The sequence below is a fragment of the Fistularia commersonii genome, chromosome 9, assembly GCF_037954325.1.
Source record: "Fistularia commersonii isolate RoL2024-O1a breed Wild chromosome 9, RoL_Fcom_v1.0, whole genome shotgun sequence".
NCBI lineage: Eukaryota > Metazoa > Chordata > Actinopteri > Syngnathiformes > Fistulariidae > Fistularia > Fistularia commersonii.
This window is the reverse complement of record NC_141292.1, coordinates 10164048-10186055: the sequence shown is the minus strand read 5'-3', so window position 1 is coordinate 10186055 and position 22008 is coordinate 10164048. Positions and strand designations below refer to the sequence as shown.

The window sequence follows — 22008 nt, the reverse complement described above, 5'->3', positions numbered from 1 at the left end:
TGTCGTACACAAAGCGGCCCCGAAAGTTTATAACTCATTCTTTCTTTCGCTGCATTTGCAGAGGTTTGTGGAGAACAGCAGTGTGTCGGCCTGCTACAACGAACTCCTCCAGATCGAACATGGGGAGGTGCGCTGCCAGTTTAAACTCAGGTACAGTCCACAAAAACACCTGGCACTATAATCTGTCCACAGATTTATGCACCCGCACTTGACCCCGAATTGAGGGCAGCTGTGTTTTCCTCCGCCCACAGGGCTTGTAACTCCGTCTTCACCGCGCTGGATCACTGTCAGGAAGCTGTGGAGATCACAAGTGAAGACCACATCATACAGGTGGGATTAACACAAAGGACGTGCACGGACGGACACGCGTTTCTTTTTTGGGGGGGACATTATTTGTATATTCCACAAAATAGGAATGGGTTGGATTGGACCCGAGTCAGATCTGTTGAGTCAAACACACACTCACTCACATGTGATTCGAAAATGAAGTGTCAGATACTCGGAAACGGGAAATAAAATAAATCGCAACGGAAAATTAAAAAAATTGCATTGTCCTACGGATTTTGGTGAGATTAGTTAAATACCAACAAAACAAAAAGAAGTTAGCACACAGGCTATTTTCTTTAACAGCTACAAGATTATAGGATAAATTAGATTTATTTTATCTTCCAGTACGTGAACCCGGCGTTCGAGCGGATGATGGGCTACCATAAGGGGGAGCTGATTGGGAAGGAACTGACCGAACTCCCCAAGAGCGACAAAAACCGGGCCGACCTGCTTGACACCATCAACACCTGCATCAAGAAAGGAAAGGTCAGTCCCGCCCGCGATGACCGGCGTGTGACGCAGCGTTTCGGCACTTGACGCTCTGCTTTTTCTCTTTGGAGGAGTGGCAGGGAATCTACTACGCAAGGAAGAAGTCGGGCGACAGCATACAGCAACATGTGAAGATAACACCCGTCATCGGCCAGGGGGGGTGAGTCCAACCAAACTCCTCATGCAGAACTGACTTGTGATTTCCCTGGGCACCCCTGGATGAAAGTATCTGAAACCGGGAGTTTTTACCCAATCTTTCTTTCTAATGTGCCAACTTAACAGCTACTTCTGTGTTTATTGCAACAGTTTACTTTTCAGAAGAAATAGACGTAGATTTTTTTTTTTTTTTTTTACTTGTAAAAACGACTGCTGTTTGTTTAAGTAAAGTTTATCCAGGCTTAGGGGATTTACAAATCATTATTATCATTATTATTATTATTAGTAGTAGTAGTAGTAGTAGGAGTACTATTGTGACAATCTCAGTACGATGATGATGATTATTATAAAGGTGATGATTATTATCATTATTATTGTTTCGTATTCCTTCATCTTTACTTTTCCCTGTTTTTTAGTTATAATGTTTTTGGTTAGATTAGAGATCAAGTTAAAAGCCTTTATCACTTCCCCTCTTTTATGCAGACCACTGAACCGTATGAGCAGTAGGACATGAAATGTTAATTTTCATGCATGTTAAATTTAATTTATAGTTAATTTTATTTAATTTTTGTATTGACTTTTACATTGTTAAGCCTGTTATTACATTTTTTTTTAAAAATACATTTTTGGATAATGTTAAAGTAATTTTCAGGCCATTACGGTAAAGAGCTCCTAGTTTTGCCCTTATATGGTGACCTCTGAGCATATATAGACTGATTCTGTATTATAAGACAGAATCTCCCCCTTCTCCCCCTAACAGGAAGATTCGACATTTTGTCGCCATCAAGAGACCTCATGTAAGCAACAATAATCAAGTGAGTGGAGTTTACATTCTACTCTTGAATTCTTTTTCATTTTAATAGTCATCAATCTCAGTAAATTATCTGAGGAAATCACATAGAGGACAGTATAGAGCAGGGGTAGGCAATTATTTTGGCTGTCAGGCCACATTTCTTTTTTAATTCTTATGCACGGGTCAACTAGGTAGCATGTAAATTGAACAAAATTTTAAAAATGATATGAATATTTAAATTTTTTGGCATTTTACTTCAACATTTAAATCATATCAATGAATCGACATTATTTTGTATGTAATCATCCATACAAAATTAAACAAAAGGAAAAAGTAAGGAATTGGCGGGCCAGATAAAAAAAGGCAAAATGGGACAGATAGGGCCCGCGGGCCGTAAAATGCCCAGGTCTGGTATAGAACATGACTGATAGTTTTTGGTCAGAGGTTATGGGAATTGTAGTTGATTTAAAAAAAAAAAAAAGAGAGAGACATCACGGTCATCCCACAGCTGCAGACTGAATCAGTGAAGCACGTGTATCTGGTCTTATTTAGCTCATTGAAGACTTCCTGAGGGTTTAATAATAGTCAGACATCAAACATTGCTCTGGACCATTCAGAACAGCTAGACCAAACAACTGGAGACATGGAACATGTGATGAAACAACCAAGTTGGAAAAAGAGGTGCTTAGCAAATGTGCAGCAGGAAGTAAAACAAAGCATATTCATATTCTCGACAAGAGCGAAATGTGTGATTTAGTTCATCTTTAAAAAAAACTACCAGGTTGTTGCATTCCTACAACGGCAGCCGTATTGCTTTTACCCTTCAGCAGCATTGGTCAGTGCTTTTCCTGAATCATCATCTCTGAAAACCAATTCCCATTTCAGTCTCAGTCTCGTCCAGATCAGTCACTACAGTACTGATTTTTCTTCACTCAAGCTAGTTGGTGTTTGTTATTCTGACTCATGGAGTAAAAACATTACATTTTCACAGTCATCCAGGCAGTTTGCTTCACAAAAAGTTTACATTTCTTTTGTCCCTCTAATAGATTTTTCATGGGAATCAGAATTTTTGGGGGGATTCAAAGGGTAAATATGGGGGGGGGGATTACAGGGGGGGATTACAGTGAACTCTTAAGCTTAAACAAATGTCGGTCCGTCAGCAGCAGTAATGCCACAGCAAAACCTGGCTCAATCAATGGAGAAACTATCGGTGGAGAAATTACAGATTCGGTCCAAACTCCACACAAGCATGGGTTTCAAACGCTTAGTTTTGTATAAATGCACCCAATTAAGTGTAAGCTGAAGTGTCAGATTCAAACACGAGGCACGTAGCCGGGCCTCTTTACTCTGAAGCAGGTGTGCCGCTGCACTCAGTCAGCTTCCAGGAGAATAACGTCATACTACGCTAAGCTACGGCTAAGCATCAGGATCCCCCGCTAAGGCGTGAGAGGGCCAGCGGCCAGGCGCCAGGGCTATTTATATGCCAGCCAAAGCTTGTACACGAACTTGCTTTAGCTCGCTGGCTTTTTTCAGCATGTGTACATGAGGTGAGTAAAGCTGCCGGTGTCTGCCTGCCAGGGCCACATGGCTTTCATTCCTGCTTGTTGGGGATTCGGGAATCCTTGGCTGCAAATCCAGTCCCCGAAACCACGGAGACGGAAAGTCATCCCCCCTGCTCACCGAATCCGCGACTGCATTCCCACTTCATCCTTTACAAACAAATCCATTGTCAGCACTCTTTTTCTTTAGCACAAAACAGACGCAGAGGAGGATGACGCTGTGACATTTTAAATAAAACAACTTTTTTTAGGCTTCCAAGACGCCGGCAAGGCAACTTTATCTGTTTTAATAACCAAAGGCCAAACGGGGCCTTTGAGCAGAACACTTCGGACATTTTCCTCCAAGTACATAAAAACTGCGAGTTATTCCTCGACTCTTACCACCCAGTGGTTGGCCACGGCCCATGGTTTCCATTTCTTTTTGTTGTTTAGTTCAAAGTATTTGTCTAACCGCTCCAGAATTGCAGCAGGTTTAGGGTCAGTTTTGTTTGACTTTCCTTCTCAATTAAGGGCCATCATAATCTCGACTATTTTCCAGCTTCAGCCGATCCGAAAGCTGTTTTTGGAGATGTCTGTTTGTGTTTTGCAGCCCAAGAAGCCCATTAAGAAGTAGCCAGCTAAATCTGGCAGCCTTGTATGTCATTAGAGGTGTTTATACTGTCTTAATCCTATTTACTCTGCACGGGACACGCTGGAGACCCGAGAGCAAGCCAGTATAGAGAGAGAGAGAAGGAATAGCAAAGGGAAAAAAAAATTACACGTACTCCACAAAATAAATATGATCGGCAAATTTTCTTTCACTTTCTCTCCCTCTGCTTTGATTCCATATATGAAAACGTGCAGCTGGTGCATGCACTTTATTGTCTAAGTGCACATTTTGCCTGGTCAACGAGGCATTCAGGTGCAGTGAGTCATTCAGGGAGAGGAACCTCTTCTGTAACTGGATTAGGCCATAACATATCTTTATCTACCTCAGCGGGACTAACTGGATGTACTGTACGTGCTCTCTGAGCTGCATGAAAACACATGTAAATCCCAACCTTGTATACTGAATTAACAATTTAATTATATATTTAATATATGAATATATATATATATATATATATGCACTGCTCAAAAAAATAAAGGGAACACTTAAAAAACACATCCTAGATCTAAATGAATGAAATATTCTTATGAAATACTTTGCTCTTTACACAGTTGAATGTGCTGACAACAAAATCACACAAAAATGATCAATGGAAATCAATTGTATCAACCCATGGAGGTCTGGATTAGGAATCACACTCAAAATTAAAGTGTAAAAACAAACTCCAGCCTGATCCAACTTTGATGTAATGTCCTTAAAACAAGTCAAAATGAATCTGTGTTGCTTCCTGAGTGGACACTATGATTTCACAGAAGTGTGATTGACTTGGAGTTACATTGTGTTGTTCAAGTGTTCCCTTTATTTTTTTGAGCAGTATATATATATATATATTCATTTTTATGTAATTCTTTTTTTCATTTAGATCTTGAAACAGCTCATAGATTTAGAAGAAAATCTTTATTTTTTATTACCATTTTCCTCTCTTTTTCTATCTTTTTACTATCTTTCAATCTATTTGCACAATGCACAGATATTTTCTAACATTCAGTCGCTCCCCTTAATTCATGCCACTTTTAAAGATGTAAAAAGCAATTAGAAATTAGAAGTGAAGGATTAAACATCACAGCAGGGACAACTGCTTTTTGCAGTTTTGTCAGTTTAAAACTTTTTGTCAGTCTGTAATTTTTAACCACAATTTTATTGTTATAAGTGTGCATACAGTGGGGCAAAAAGTGTTTTGTGCAAGTTCTTCCATTTAAAAAGATGAGAGAGGCCTGTAATTTTCAAATTTTCATCACAGGTACACTTCAACTATGAGAGACAGAATGAGAAAAAAAAATCCAGAAAATCACATAGTCTGATTTTTAAAGAATTTATTTGCAAATTATGGTGGAAATTAAGTATTTGGTCAAAGACAAAAGCTCATCTCAGTACTTTGTTGTGTACCCTTTGTTGGCAATGACAGATGTCAAATGTTTTCTGTAAGTCTTCACAAGGTTTTCACACACTGTTGCTGGTATTTTGGCCCATTCCTCCATGCAGATCTCCTCTAGAGCAGTGATGTTTTGGGGCTGTCGCTGGGCAACGCGGACTTTCAACTCCCTCCAAAGGTTTTCTATGAGGTTGAGATCTGGAGACTGGCTAGGCCACTCCAGGACCTTGAAATACTTCTTACGAAGCATTACGAAGCATTACGATGTTTCATGAGAGACATTCACACAGCATTCACATCCCTTTGCAGTGGTATTTGCCCAGTCAAGATATTGGTTCAAACTGACAAAAAAAAGTAAAATAAATTAACCAGAAATGGCAACTCAAAATATTTAGTTGGATGCCCTTGAGTGTACACACTTAAGTAATAGTAAAGCACAGACAAGTGTTGACGTTGCAGTAAAACTCTTTGGAAATAAAAAAAAAAATTGCTACAATTTCACTCCAACTTTAATGTAGTATTAAGGTTGTGTAGTGTAATGCATTATTCTTCTCTGAAAACTGTTGGCTGCGTACCTGGAGTTCATTATTTTTGGTCTCTGTCTATTTTAATGATGTTCCCTGAAGAAGGTTGAAGGTAACGAGACTTAAGGAGATATTAGTTGCCCAATATACAAAACAAAACAACATGACACTGGGAAAGATCGAATCAATTCCCAAAAACTTCCAAAAATTTGCTTTCACCAAGACCAGAATGCAAAGTGAGGATCACAAACAAGTTTATCAGATAACAAAAATAAAAACTGAAATAGATAAGAAATACATCCAAACATAAGACCTGGACTGAAGCTACCGACTCCCATCAATGACAAAATAAGATGCAGAATATCTGTTGTATTCAAAGACCGGGAAAGAGTGGACTGTATCGCTCACCTTTTGAGTTTCCAGCTATGTTCATCTGTAACCAGCTCTTGCTCTTTTGTCTGTCAGGTCCACAAGTACAACAAGGAGGAGCGAGGCAACGGGGATCACTCCCAGTCAGGTAAACCATCAACCTTCCATTTTAAGCAATCACAGAATGACATTTTTATTACTATTTCAGTGCGAGCAAGGTCTAACCTCCAGCCTTTAGAGGTGGATTTTACGTGTCTTTTAAATGTAGATTAACATACATTTATAACCCTGGAATATTCATATAATGCTTACAGAGCTAAGAAGTGCCAACTTTTTTCATAATGACTAATCATACCAGCTGCATGTTACCACTGGAATAGTGTGCTCTATTATTAAAATGGATTTGTATCACTTTTTTGTCCATTTGAGAGTACTTCTCAAGCTGCATATTTTAAGTATAAAAATATTTGCACATCTGTGCCACTGTTCATCCCTGTGGAGGCTGAATATATCTAGCTTTGCAGGACTCCGGCTCCAGATGTTAGAACCAAATCTGTTCTTTCCACAAGGGTTTTTAATCATAATCTAAATGTTAGCATGCATGTTTCCATGGAAGCCAAATTCTATATATCAGCTATGATATATAGCTGTCACCTTACCATGGTGGAGGGGTTTGCACAGCCCGGTGATCCTGGGAGCTATTTTGGCTGGGAGCCGGGCCTTCACCCATAGGGCTCAGAGGAGCAGTGTGGTTTTCGTCCTGGTCATCGAACAGCGGACCAGCTCCAAACCCCTGGCGGGGTCCTCGAGAGGCCATGGGAGTTTGTCCGACCAGTCTACATGTGTTTTGTGGATCTGGAGAAGGCATTCAACCATGAACTGTTGGCAATCCTGTAGGGTTGCCCCGGGAGTATGGGGTACCGAGCCCCGTTATACGGGCTGCTCCGTCCCTGTATGATCGCTGTCGCAGCTTGGTCCGTGTTGCCACTTGTGAGTCGGACCCGCTTCCAGTGAGAGTTGGACTCCGCCAGGGCTGCCCTTCGTCATCGATTGTGTGCATATTTTTTTGGGGACAGAATTTCTAAGCGCAGCCAGGGCAATGGTTTGGTGGCCGCAGGATCGAGTCTCTGCTTTTTGCAGATGATGTTGGCCTGATGGCTTCATCAGATCATGATCTCCAGGGAATGATGGCGTGGGAAATTGACAGGCAGAAGGATGCGGTGTCTGCAGTGATGCGGACTCTATACCGGTCTGTCGTGGTGAACAGGGATCTTTGCCAGAAGGCGACGCTCTCAATTTACCGGTTGATCAAGGTTCCCAGCCTCACCTATGGTCACAAGGTGTGGGTGACTGAAAGAATGAGATTGTGGATGCAAGCGGCCAAAATGAGTTTTCTCCGCAGGGTGACCAAATTTTACCTTAGAGATAGAGTGAGAAGTTCGGTCATTCAGGATGAGCTCGAAGTAGAGCCGCTGCTCCTCCGCATAGACAGGAATCAGACAGGAGTCATGAGGTGGCTCAGGCATCTAGTCAGGATGCCTCCTGGACGCCTCCTGGGGGAGGTATTCCGGGCATGTCCATCTGGGGGGAGACCTGCGGGGAAGACCCAGGACACGCTGGGGAGACTATGTCTCCAGGCTGGCCTGGGAACGCTTTGGGGTCCCCCCAGAAGAGCTGGCAGGGGAGAGGGGGGTCTGGGCCTCACTGCTCCGCAACCTGACTCCGGATAAGCGGGGGAAGATGAATGGACCGTTATGATAAGGGAAAGCTACTATATTACCACGTAAAGAATGATTCAGTTTGCAAGACCAGGAAAGGAGTGAAATATTCATTTTTTTGCCCAGATCCATATATATCAGTGTCTCCCCCACAGATTGCAATTCTCTACGTCATCGGGACAGAAGGAAAGACTCAATGGACGTGAGATCACTCAGCTCCCGCGGCAGTGACGGTAAGACTGAAAAAAAATCTCCTTTAGCCGAAGCTCAGGCTAGCTCAGGCTGCAGCCACTAAGAAGCTAAGCGAGGTAGGAGTGGCAGAAAATGAGAATCATTTCAGTCAACAAAGGCATGAACACAAAAGATGAATATAGATGGGGCGGACGGGGAGATGATTGCAGATGAAAACCCCGGGAGGGTCGAGGGTGGTGAGTCAGATTGTTCGCGATAGTCGGTACTTGAGTTGGAGAGGTGGCGTGGGCTGATGACATTACTCTCCTTTCTCCTCCACTTGCTTTAACACAGCTGCTGCTATTTTGGGAACCTTGACTGAGTCCTGATCTCTTCTGCTTTCCAAGACCCCCCCCCACCAATCTTCTTTTAATTCACATATCCTCCATCAGTATTCCAATACATAAACAAAAACTCTTATTTTTTTGTTGTTTTTTTCAAGTGTTTTTTGGACTCAAAGTATATTGTATCGTAATACCTGTATTGTTTTCACTGTTTTCAGCTTCCAGTTTACAGAATCGTAGATATTCCTCCGTCGCCAGGATTCACTCTATGACCATTGAGGCGCCCATCACCAAGGTAGCCAGTCCTTTTTTTTTACCAAAGCAATTCAGTTTATATGTATATTGTTAACTTACATATACTAATATAGGCCGTGTTACTGCATCTTCTCACTTCGACATTGGAACAAAAACAACATTAACCATTCATCCTGTCAGCCATTATTTCTCAGTGTGAATGGCTGATTACCTTGACATGCCATGGCGTTAATTTGCAACCGTTGGTTGTTTGAAGCTCTCATCGCCGTAGCAACCTGTCAGAGCACCACTGATTCCTCGGTCAAGCATCCTTTAGAAACAATGCACAGTATAGAAATGCACACTGATTGGTCCGTCCCCCTGCTGCTTGTCCTGTGATCCAGTGTGTGTATTGTGCCCCATGCCATGGACTTACATCTTAAACACTAGATTTATTTTCAATAATCTTCTCTTCAAGGTAATTAATATAATCAACGCCGCCCAGGAGAGCAGTCCGGTAACAGTGGCCGAGGCCCTGGAGCGCGTGCTGGAGATCTTGAGGACCACAGAGCTCTACTCGCCTCAGCTCGCGTCCAAAGAAGATGATCCGCACACCAACGACCTGGTCGGGGGGCTGATGAGTGTAAGAGGCCAAAGTCGATCCTGCGTGTGTGCGCGCGCATGTGTGTGTGCGCGCGCGCGCGCGTGCGTGCGTGTGTGTGTGTTCAACATTCGGTATATGCTTGGAGCAGCCATTACAGGGTTTTCAGATTCACCAATAAGAGATGTAATGCCATATTTAAGCGTTTTTGATAAGTTCTTTTTCTGTCATGTGGTGCAAAAGTCCCTTGCGAATGACAACTCCTCCCAAAAATCTCTGAAGAAACTAGCCTGTGTCCTTTGGAGCTGGTATAAATATAACCAACTTTTCTGGAGGTACCTGCCCAGGGAAGTTGATATTCTGCTTGTTCAAAACAACGTAAAACAAAATAAAATGTGAAAATATAAGGTGAGGGACAAAAGCAAAATATGTTTAAAAGGAAAATATAGATGAGATGTGTGTGTGGGGGGGTATTTTGTCTCCTTCTAGCAGGTTGCTATTAAATGTTATTTTGCGGACACACTCAGGGTCATTACTCTGTAATAAGGTGTTTTAAATGATCCTGCACGCTCGAGTGGAAACAGCCCATGTTGTTCATTCATTCATTTTGCCATGAGGGACAAGAAACCGCACACACTGATTTTTGTCCCTCAGAAAAGACAGTATCTATAAATTCTGTTTATGTCATGACTCTTCTATTACGATTTAACCGAAAAGATGCGGGTAAAATGTAAACATCTTGCAAATGAAAAGAAGAGATGTTTTCTGAAGAAAAGTTGCCGTAAGCTAGTCTCACACTAGCTGTGTTATTATTCAAATCTTATATTTGTATTTTCTTCTCCAGGATGGGCTGCGGAGGCTGTCTGGGAATGAATATGTTTTCTCTAAAAGTAAGCAGCACATGTATTTTCTATTGTTCTATCGTGATGAAATATATTTAGTGTTTGCTTCATTCTTATCGACAAATTTAGAAATTTACAAGATACTGCGTGACTACGATTGACGTCATTACATGTTTAAGATTTTGTCCATATTGTCCGCTACAACGGGCTGCACCTGGAACCTTGAACAAATGCATAAGCCGGTAATCCAGACATCCGTGGGTGTTAATGAAAAAGCTCAACGGAGAAGTGATTGGAGTTTCAGCCCGTGGCTTTCGTCCTCACTGAGATTACAGAACATGAGATCCGCCGCCTTGAAGAGAATCTCATGAATAAATATGAAGTGTAAAGTGGATATTGTCCTGATGAAAGTGCTACACTGTTCCATCTACAGTGAATTTTTTTTTTTTTAAATCCTTATGTAACTTCATTATATTGATGAAAGTCACAAGATGTAAGTGAAGGGAGCACTGACTAAAACGTCTATATTCCAAGAACTCTTCCTCTTCGTCGCCACATTGAAAACAGTGTCCTTATTCATCGGCCGCAATTGGATTTGCACTTGTACTGCTCTTTAAACACACACGTCTCGCACACTCTCGCCGCTGCAGTCACAAAGGACTAGATTTATAAAGCCGGGCATTTGTGTACAGAAAGGAGCGAGGCCAGGTTGGCACAGTCATCCCTCATTTCTTGGTCAGATCCCACACACTCACACCTCTTAGTTTACCCCTTATATGGTAAGATAACTTTGACCCGTTTGTATGTGTGTGTGTGTGTGTGTGTGTGCGTGTGTGCGTGTGTGTGTGTGTGCGCGTTCACCAGATATGAGCCAGAGCCAGCTGGCCATCCCCGTCACTCTGAATGATGTCCCTCATTTCATCGCTGAGATGCTGAATGACGAAGAGTGCTGGGACTTCAACATCCTCGAGTTGGAAGCAGCCACACATAAGAGGTGCAATGATGGTTGATAGGAAAATGTGTATTTATTGCATGATAATTATCTATCTTCTATCAATAATTTGGTCAGTTGATTTTATTGGCCGCTCACCTTTGTTATTGGCTTGTACTATGTCTATTTATGAAACCATAAATATTGTCTGATGTGTGCGCATACAAAGAATACACAGATTGATATTTCATGTAAAAAATATTTATCGGTTTTATATAGCTATCCATCAGGCAATCCATTGTTTGTCATGCAGCGAAATTCATAGCGCGAGTTGTGGTTTCGAGCGCAGAAATGAATCCAGAATAAAAAAAAAAGAATCAAAAGTGATCATTACTATGATTAAATGATTATATACTGGGACTGGGATTTGAGTTTGTCCGTTCTGTTGAACTGGGGTTTTATTGGAGCTCAGATATGTGTATATCAGTCATACACCCTTGACATTTATATGGATCCATAGGCATTGGCTATGTTTCAGTGACAGTACTTTAATACTTAGTGTAAAAAGAGCATTTGTTAGTTAGAACTTACTGTAATCCCCCCTGAAATTACTGTCTGTCCTGATTACATAAAGCAACAGTAACAATTGGGGTCTAATGATAATTGGAGCTCGGGCCATTATCACTTCATTATCACAGCAGATGAATTATTGATAGAAAGGTCTCCATTCAGACTGCACTATTATCAGAGCCTATCAGTCAATCAGTCAAGTTAAAATTAGATTTTTACCAATCCCCCCTGCTAATTAATTTATTTTCGACGTACTGTACCCTGGGTTCTCCCACTTAGTGTGGTGGAGATGCAATAATAAGCCATTTTCCCTTGTTTTTGTCTGATTTTGCTGTGGAAAATAAAATATTACTGATTTATTTATCACATATATTAATATATGATATGATATATATATATATATATATAAATTACTTTTCAAGATTTTCCTTTTCAAACATGAGATAGAGATTTTGTGATGGATCTATTAATTCAAAAGTTATTTTGTTTAACCCCCACAGACCGCTGACATACCTTGGTCTGAAGATCTTCACCACCTTCGGAGTGTGTGACTTCCTGAACTGTTCCGAGGCCTCGCTGCGATCTTGGCTCCAGCTCATCGAGACCAGCTACCACTCCTCCAACTCATACCACAACTCCACGCACGCCGCTGATGTCTTGCATGCAACTGCCTACTTCCTACGCAAAGAGAGAGTCAAGGTTGGTCTGGGGTGGCATGCCTTAAGATTTGACATTTACACCAGATAAAACAAAGGATCCCCGAATCATTCGTGCCCTGAGGTTAAGATGGTAGTGAGTTAAGTCGTTAATGTATTGTCGAAGTATATGAATGCTGTATTACACAAGTTAAAAGTGCTGAGAGTAGAGCCTTGTGGGACCACACTGGCTGAAAAAACATTTGACAACATTGAGCACTACTCTGGTTAAGGATTGTCAATCATAACACCACCAACTGCCTTGACAACTCATTCATGTTTTATAGGATAAATGCATTTATTGGAATTACCTGTAAAGATGGATACATTAATTGAACTTGTGTATTAGTTGGAATTTCTGTTTGACATTCCTCAATTTCTCCACTTTTTCATTCAGAGCAGCTTAGATCAGCTGGACGAGGTGGCGGCGCTGATAGCCGCCACCGTGCACGACGTTGATCACCCGGGCAGGACCAACTCCTTCTTGTGCAACGCGGGAAGTGAACTGGCGATCCTGTACAACGACACGGCAGTGCTGGAGAGCCACCACGCTGCTCTTGCCTTCCAGCTCACCGTCCGAGACAGCAAAAGCAACATCTTCAAGAATATCGACAGGTCAGTCTTAGCAGCAGATGGGCTCACTGGATAGATTCGCTGATAATAAAAACCATTAATAACATTTATCTTACTCGATTTCTTCATTCCCGACAGGAATCAGTTCCGAACGTTGCGACAGGCCATCATCGACATGGTGCTGGCCACAGAAATGACGAGGCACTTTGAGCACGTCAGCAAGTTTGTCAATAGCATCAACAAGCCGATGGCGGCAATAGAAGAGACCAGCACAAGTGTAAGCGAAAGCAGGACAATGGAATATTAAAAACTTCTCCGATATAAGACAGAAAGCTTGCTTTTCCCAGTGTGTTGTCCTGAAAAGATCTGTGATTTAGTGCTACTTTTGACAAAACTAGTTTATGCTTTAGTATACCGCTAGTATTCAAATTACAAATGTTAATTGAATATAATTAGATTGTGGTAATTATCATAGGCCTTTATGTCATCTGCAATCCTGCAAATATGTTTTGTCCTCAACTCTGACACATTTGGAAAAATCAATATATAAACCCAAGGTCATTTTTTCTGAATATGTCTTGTGTTATATGATTATCAGTCGACACCATGTGTCATTCATTTATATTATGTGTGCATGTAAAATATATATATATATATATATATATATATATATATATATATATAATTATTCTTTTTTTTTTTTCTTTTTTTAGAGCATCAACAGTGACTGTGAGAGTCAGGCCAACATCAGGAACTCTCCGGAGAACCGCCTGCTGATAAAGAGGATGCTAATCAAGTGCGCAGATGTAGCAAACCCCTGCCGACCACTCGAGCTCTGCATTGAATGGGCCGGACGGATCTCAGAGGAGTACTTTGCCCAGGTACGGCGGGGAGGAAAAATCAATAATACAGTTTACGCAGATGTTCAAAGTAAAAACAACCCACTAACATCCATCAGCATTAAGTTTCTCACTGCAATGGAAATGTGTTTATAGCCTGGTCAGATGACCACGCGGTCGCCACTGCTGTCAATCATCCCCTCTTCCGATCGATACAAATAGAAAACAGCTTCATATCTGCTAACAAGTGTTTTTTGGGCATTCAGTTTTAACTTTTGGATTTTTGGGTGAGGACGAAATGGAAAAAGTCAGAGATACAGTACCTTGTAGCTGTTTTATCTCTGGACTGTAAGACCCTGAACTCTCTAACCCTGAAGTGACCCCAGGAGCCGTCTTCGTTTTCTCCATTTGTTGAGTCTCTGTATCAGTCAGAGTTTATTACTGCCTGTGTTACCATATATACAGTCCCCTGTCCTCCAGTTACAGATTTAGCACTTGACCTTGCTATTTTTACTTCATTGTGATCTGTATGTGTGTGTGTGTGTGTGTGTGTGTGTGTGTGTTCACAGACTGACGAGGAGAAGCGACAAGGGCTGCCAGTGGTGATGCCAGTGTTTGACAGGAACACCTGCAGCGTTCCCAAATCTCAGATCTCCTTCATCGACTATTTCATCACTGATATGTTTGACGCCTGGGATGGTAGGAGCACCACACACACACACACACTCACACACACACACACAATTATGTTCTGTATTCAGTCATTTCTTAAGCTTTGAAGATTTCGGTATATTAATATGAGCAGTAGAGTTAGACGCCTTCTGCTGATTGGAGATGTTTGGTCCTCCTCTCCATCATCTCCACTCAGCAGCTCCACTATGAGCCACTCTCTTTATTTCGGACGCCGCGCTCCAACTCGGCGTACAATTAGAATTCATGAGAGCTGAGGTGCGAAACATGCGGTTACCCCTCCCCATCTTATTAGCACTTCCGTTTCATAATAAGCTACTTATCTGAAAACATCAGAAATCATCTCTCAGCACCAGACCAGACTGGAGTTTTGTTTTTTTTTTGTGATGATTCCAGAGAGGTCCAAATTAGAATACTGGAAAACACTTTGTGGAGCTGCAAAGGCAAAGGTCCCCATTTTTTTAAAGAGATCTTTTGCCCCAGTGGGTCCACTGGCGTCAAACCGAGGCTACATAAATATCAAAACAAAGAACTTTGTGACAATGAAATCCCCTCCTCTCCCTGGATGCCACCAACCCTGGGTTTCCTGTCTGGTAGAAACAGGACTTGTCTGTTTCCAGCCTTGAGCGGAGCAGTTGACCTTTACAATGCAAATTGAGCAAGTGCAAATAAAGCCCAATTCAGCATGACTATCAGACTAAACATCCCTCCGTCAGCTCTTCACCCGCTTTTAATGACTTTGAAGAATTTCCTGGCAAACGGCAGGACGGGAAATTGCAGGAAAAAATGATCTGAGAGAAGGATAGGGAGAAAGCAGTGCCGCTAGCCGCTCGTTCCCACTGACGTTCCCTTTTGGTTTAGTCTCCCCAAGAGATAACTTGTTTACCGTCAACACGGCTCTGATGTCACGGAAAGATTCCACACGCCGGAGGGGCAGCAGGGCAGGGGAAGTCAGGGAAAAGAGGGATGGGGTTTTACGATAAGCCTGGTTTGGTGAGGGACAAGCTGTCCAGCAGAAACTCACTCACATGTAAACATGCAAAACACATGCAGACGTTTTCCAAAGCCGACATCGCTGGTAGGTTATCATGGTGGCCGGCAAGGGATGCACGCGCCACAAGGAAGACGTAAACAGCACATGAACACACAAACACACACACACACACACACACGTGCAGGCAGGGTGCTTTTTTACTGTGGTAGCAACATTGCAGAGTGTACATAACATTACCCCCCGTGCATGAATTAACTGCATGCGCGCACACACACACACACACACACACACACACACACACACACACAAACACACACTAATCTCACCTCATGTGGAGTATTAGCTTGTATTGAATATAAACAGGAAGTCATTGATTTGCAGATTAGAGGTTTAAACATGGGTGCTCTGCCGAGGAATTCGCTAAAGAATTTCAGTATTTTAAGGAGTCTTGCTGGGACACTTGGAAAAGTATTGCCTGCTGTCCTCACAACGTGAAATACCAAAAGGTATCCGGTTGTCCAAGGAGTCCAAAAATTACATACAAATATGAAATGTATTTGATCAGCACCTTGGTCGATTTCATCGCAGGGTGATTCTTTTCCACGTGAGATGCAAGCAGAGTTCAGATTCACTGGAGGAAATAAAAGGCTTATTTTATCCATCAGTCTATCAGCCTTATCGCTTATGGACTGGTCGCCAGTCGATCACAGCGCCACAAAAAGAGACATACATCCATTCACCCTTTCATTCACACATCAAATAGCGACATGCATGGACTGTAGGAGGAAACCAGAGAGCCTTGTGGAAACCCAGGAAAAGGCGTGAAGAGCACAGAAAACAGCACACAGAAAAGGCCCCCTACTGGAATCGAACCACAGACATTCTTGCTGTGAGGCTTGAAGAGCTGAAACCTGCGCCATCCAGTTTGATTTCTTTAGATAACCTCTGGCCCTCCCCTTTAGGATTTCAGTCAAAAAAGGAGTGAGGCTGCAGTAAAGGATAAGAAAAAAAGGTCAGATTCAGTCAGAATTTATTCGGTGATTTTATTGGTTTTAAAAACTACTAGATTCGGTTGATATTTCTCATCACCATCTTTTTATCAGGGATAAATTATGCAGCAGCGTCAACCCTGCCTGCTGTCTACGCTGCAGGGCAAGACCAAGGCACTGATCGTGCAACTTTGGTATAATTTTATCTTTAACATTAGTTAAGTGCTCTGTGTTTTAATTCGTATCACCACCACACGCCAGAACAGCGATGACGCTTACAGACCCTACAGGCTGGGAAAAACATATTAAACTATTTATAAAACCATAATAGCTATGAATAGTTCTCCTTGACATAAGAACACTTGGATGCCAGCAGTAAGTGGAGCCGCGCTGGAAGGATGATATTGTGTAAATAAATAAATAGAAAATAAATGGAAGGCGTTGACTCACAGCGGGACAAAAAAAATAATTCAAGAATTTATGAGTCATTAGGCGGGATCAGAGTAAATGAGGTGTCGTCTGAAATCCACCCCCTCAAAATGCCTGACAATTCCTCACACACATCCATCCTATCTTAGCAGATGTTATGTGTTCTTTCCACGCCTGACCTCTTCTCTCCTTCATCCAATCCCAGCCTTCGCGAGCCTGCCCGGCCTCATGGAGCACCTGGCGGAAAATTACAAGTACTGGAAGAACTTGGACGAAATGAAGTGCAAGAGCCTGCGCCCTCCCCCGCCATCTTGACTGCCCTTCCTCGTTGCCTCCTCTCATCCATCGCTCCAGCAGGGTACGACCGGCGTGCGCGGCACAGCTGGCGGGGAAAAAAAAAAACTCATCTCCCGAGCCTTGACCTCGATGGAGCTCGGCGAGGGGGGAGAAAGAATCTAAGACCCTGCGGAAAGCAGAGGTGCTGTTTTCCATCTCAAATCACAGACTCCTTTTCTGCTGCGGTCGTGGCTGGAGGTGGCGTTCTGACGCGGAGGACGGGTCGCCACGCGAGGCGCCGTCCGATCCGAGTCCACTCCCCGGCCCCGTTAAGTATTTTCTCCAAGCACCTCAGTGAAACTGTTTGGACCTCATGTCCCACCCGACAATCTGTACCATACAGTATAACACCACACACACACACACCACACACACACTGCACTTTAGATACTCCACACCTTTTTATTTCCATCTCCCTCCTGCTGTCCTGTTTATTATTTTTTTTTTTTCATTCTTGCTTATTTTTGTCATTGTTCTTGCTTGCTCTAAAATGCATCTTTTCATTCTGTGTCTGCCTGTTTTTGTTTTGTTTTGTTTTGTTTTTTGTAAAAGTGAACAAGATGGTGACCAGAGCGAGAGGCACTGATGACAGGAGCGGCGGGGGATCCTGTCGCTCCTTCGGCTAATGTCGACACGAATCTCGAAGCAAACTGAAAAACACCGGATTTATACATGAATGAATCCAGACTGGTTATAAGAGATGAACAAAATATTTGACAGATGCAGTAAATTAGTAATTACATTATGAGAATTCAAACAGAACAGTCATAGAATCAGCTCAGACACAACTTCCCCGTGCTCACCTAACCTGCCACTTCAGTTTATTAGAAATAAAAGCCTTTTAGTTAGACTTTAGGTAGACTTTAAGTAGTACTCTAACCAGTACATGTACCTGCATCAGGACCAGCCAGTGACTATTTTCAGTGTCAGCGAAAAGAAACGTAACCGTTACATTTCAGTGTCGCTCAAATGTGGCCGTTTGGCATAAAGAGTTTTTTTTAACCTAAAAGTTCATTTTTACTTGTTTTTTCTTTCCTTTTTTTGGACTGAACGTACACATTTGACTTGTCACAGGTCTGAAGTGGATGGCAATAGGATAAGAATAATCCGGTGCAAAGGCGCAGGTCTTGTAAACACCCAGTACCAGATTACAGGGATGAGACTGAAGACGAGTTAGATGAGAATATCATGAAGTCAGCCGGTAAATCAAAAATGCTCAGATCAAGCAGCCGTTGGCAAATGAAGGGGGGAAGTGGATGAGTGCACTGTATCAGTGCTTTCAAATGTTACATAACCGCTGCTGTAACATCAAACAGGACACCTGCCTGGAATCGACGGCACACAAAATCATAGAAATCCGAAAGGACTTCTTTTATCTGCGCTCCACAGAGCCGCCGCCAAATCAACACAAGACGTATAATCTGAACACAAGCGGGTCCCGCTCTTCATTAATCGAGGCAAAGTTTAGCTGAATCTCCTGTCTTTCAACTGGACTCTCAATATTCTTGTCAAAACTGGTCCCAGTACATTATTATTTGTCAAGCAGGAACCCTGATATGAATGATGCCTCCGCCCTCTAGTGGCTGGATGGGTTTGCTGCACAAATACCTGAAGGTTTGATCAGAAAAAACAGGAAAGAAGAACCAAAATCCAAACCCGGGCTAAACTCTCTATCATCATTTTTTAAATAGCTGGGGGGGGGGGGGGGGGGGGGCACTAAATCCGTTATCTGTAAAGCACTTTCACGTCTAAAATCAGTCTGACAATTAGAAGAGCACGCTTCACCAGCACCATGTAGAACACTTAATAAACAAAACAACTTATAAAAAAAAAAAATTTAAAAAATCAGGGCAGAAGCTCACTACCTAAGCTGCTTTGGCTATGTGTTATTTCTTTCAAGATACCCATTGGTGTCCCAATGAAGGAGAGATTTCGGTGTGTGTCAATTATTTGTGGAATAATCCAGAAAACACACATTAGGGTGTTTACAAAGACACAGAGAGCTCTTACAGGTGCCTTAATCTTTGGTCATCAGGATGGAAACTTAAGGGTTTTATTTTTTTTTTTTTTTTTTTTTACTGTTCAAGGAAATGAAGAACCAAGAAAAGCCATAAGTGTTTAGTTCAAAGAAATATTGAGGAAAAAGTCACCGTAATCATATTAAGAAGTAATGTCAACGCTGACGGTTCAGCCCAGACGTTCTGACATCTGTGCCGCGAAAGACAGAGTCTTGCCAAAATATGTATGTGTGATTTTAAATATGCCACAAAACAGAAGTCGAATTTTTCATAAAACCAACTCGGAAAAAAATAGCGAGGGTTAATTTTCAAACAGAAACAGCCCATTTTAAATAATCGCAAGTGAATATAATTGGCTATTATATATAACAAGAAAGAGTGGGGGGGTCCTTTTTCTGAAATCAACTGTGCTATAAGTGCTGACTTAAGCCTTTGTAATAACCATCTTCACGTCTGATTTGTTTAACTTGTAACAATCAAATGATGTCTGTAACACTGACAATAGTTTACTGAAATGTGGTGCTATGGTTTAAATGCTACTTTTGTAATAATACAATGTATCATAGCTATTTGGGAAATAAGGCACATTAAATAAAATTTTGATAACATTGTAAAACTAGGGAAAACAACATCACTAAATATTTATTTTGTAATCTGTTAAACGTATTTAATGCAGTTCTCAATATGTGTCATCTGTTTGGTTTTGAAGCTGTAAATCCAGCACCTGTTTTGTTGTCTCTATTCGCCATGACGCTTCAGATCATTCCTTAACAAAATGTTTTAAAGATACTAAAGACTAATGAATAGATAATACACAATGTGTTATTGATGGTTATTACAAAGTTTTACTGCCAAATCTACGGGAATCTGTTTTTCGCGGTCTACTCTTTTTTTTTTTGTACACCAGTGGTTGTGGTGAAGGAGCGAAGACAGGAAGTGAGTCCGCTGGATGAGACGCAAGTTGGATGTTCACTTCACTTGACGCAGTCTTAATCAACGCCTTAATCTCACCATGCCTCACTGTCTGATGATCGTTGCAATACACTGTAAACTACTGTTCCTGCTGTTGTTGTAAATACTCAGCCTAGATGGGGGTTTTGCTTTTTTTTTTTTTTTTTTTTTTTTTGCATCATTTGCTCATGTACGTTTGTGTTTAATGTTCCTGGGACATTTTTGGTTGTTTTTAACAGTGACTTCAAAGCGTCTCCGCCCCCTGAATGTCTCACGACTGCAAAATCCTGATCATGAGAAGATATTTTTGCTAGTGGATTAATCACGATTTCTACTCACGGTTTAAATATTCCAGATGAAAAGTGTCATGCCTTTTCTGCCAGCAGCAAGGACTGGAATGTGATGGCGTCAGTAAGATGGGATGGTGTCACTGCTTGTTATGTAACAACGAGGCTTTCCTCTCTTTCGTCTGACTAGAAGACATGGCAACTGTTGTTTTTGTAAAGTTTCTAATCGCAACAACAATTTAGGAGAGCATCGCAGTACAGTGCAAGTTATTTTTCAGAGATTAAATTTATCTTAAGTTTTGGAAGATTTTACAGCCTCTTGCATCATAGTGACACAAGCTTTCCACTGAAATCATATTTGTTTGAAACGTTTAATGTAATTCTCTGAATTCCAATGTCTTATTTCAATGTTTTCTGTGAAACACAAAACTGTATTGTGAGAAAAAATATTAAAGAATTTCAACACAACCTAGGATTTGCCAGATTCGAAATCAAAGTTTTGGAATGACATTGCTAATGGATTAAATAGATCCATCCATCCATCTTCTGCTGCTTATCCTACACTCAGGGTCACGGGGGATGCTGGAGTCTATCCCAGCTGTCATTGGGCGAAAGGCAGGGTACACCAGGCCATATATATAGACAAACAACCATTCATTCATTCATTCAGGGCAGTTTTCCCAATTTTTTCCACTTAACCTGCATGTTTTTGTGAGGAAACCAGACAACCTGGAGGAAATCCTTCGTGCTATGAAGCCAAAGAGCTAACCACTGCGCTGCCATGCCGCCCTAATCAAACAGATGCGCTCATAAAATCCTTCAAATCTATCCTAAATGTTGCATCAGAAAAATGCAAAACCAAACCAAATAAATCAATGGAAATAAGAGCAAAAAATTTGGAAAAAATTAGAAAAAAAATTTTGAAAAAGATCAAAGTCATTTCCATAGAAATGACAGGAGCTGGTCTCTTCAAATTCAATGCTCAGATAATGTGAAATGTGAGGAGTGTCGCGTGTGGGGTCACCGCAGGACACGACCCTTGTCAATCACATGAGACACAATCGGGTGAAAATATGCAAATGGAAGGAGATACTGACCGGGTTGGAAAATCTGCAGGATGACGCAGCTGCTGCACCGACACCTTGGAAGGACACCGGCTGGTGAGGGATCTTAGAGGGGGATTCGGGTGGCGCTTTGATTGTAGCTTTTAGGCTGGAAAAAAAATCTGCGCAAAGAGCCATGAAACAGGCTTATACCTCCTAAATGTGAAGAAGAATGGAAATTAGGTGTGGAGGTGCTTTGACAGCTTCAGCCGACGGTAAACCGGCTGAGCCCTTTAGGAAGTGGATGTACAAGAACATGACCCAAAACAGAGTACATCCTGTTCACTCTGCTTCCATTCACATTTTAAACGGTGGCGGACAAAGTGCTCAGTCTAAAAATATTCCTATAAAATATTCCTAAAAATGTTCTTGCACATTCAGATACAGAAGTACTCATTATGAGTATTGTATTTCATCCTTATCATAAAGCGTTTTTAGCACAAATGTTTGCAATC

General features: G+C 41.7%; 1 protein-coding gene across 3 annotated transcripts in view; it reads left to right on the top strand.

Moving 5' to 3' along the window:
- Positions 1–20920, top strand: part of pde8b (phosphodiesterase 8B) — a 54064-nt gene extending 33144 nt beyond the window's left edge. For all 3 annotated transcript variants that reach the window (XM_086152410.1, XM_086152409.1, XM_086152411.1), the window contains exons 6-22: positions 62–150; positions 252–330; positions 673–813; positions 888–976; positions 1733–1787; positions 6335–6386; positions 8112–8189; positions 8690–8766; positions 9184–9348; positions 10151–10196; positions 11013–11142; positions 12150–12348; positions 12742–12959; positions 13056–13194; positions 13631–13798; positions 14326–14455; positions 17064–20920. In XM_086152410.1, coding sequence (XP_086008536.1) covers positions 62–150; positions 252–330; positions 673–813; positions 888–976; positions 1733–1787; positions 6335–6386; positions 8112–8189; positions 8690–8766; positions 9184–9348; positions 10151–10196; positions 11013–11142; positions 12150–12348; positions 12742–12959; positions 13056–13194; positions 13631–13798; positions 14326–14455; positions 17064–17173 — 1965 coding nt within the window. In that variant the 3' untranslated portion in view covers positions 17174–20920. The remainder of the gene's footprint in view (positions 1–61; positions 151–251; positions 331–672; positions 814–887; positions 977–1732; positions 1788–6334; positions 6387–8111; positions 8190–8689; positions 8767–9183; positions 9349–10150; positions 10197–11012; positions 11143–12149; positions 12349–12741; positions 12960–13055; positions 13195–13630; positions 13799–14325; positions 14456–17063) is intronic.
- The last annotated feature ends 1088 nt before the right edge of the window (positions 20921–22008 follow it).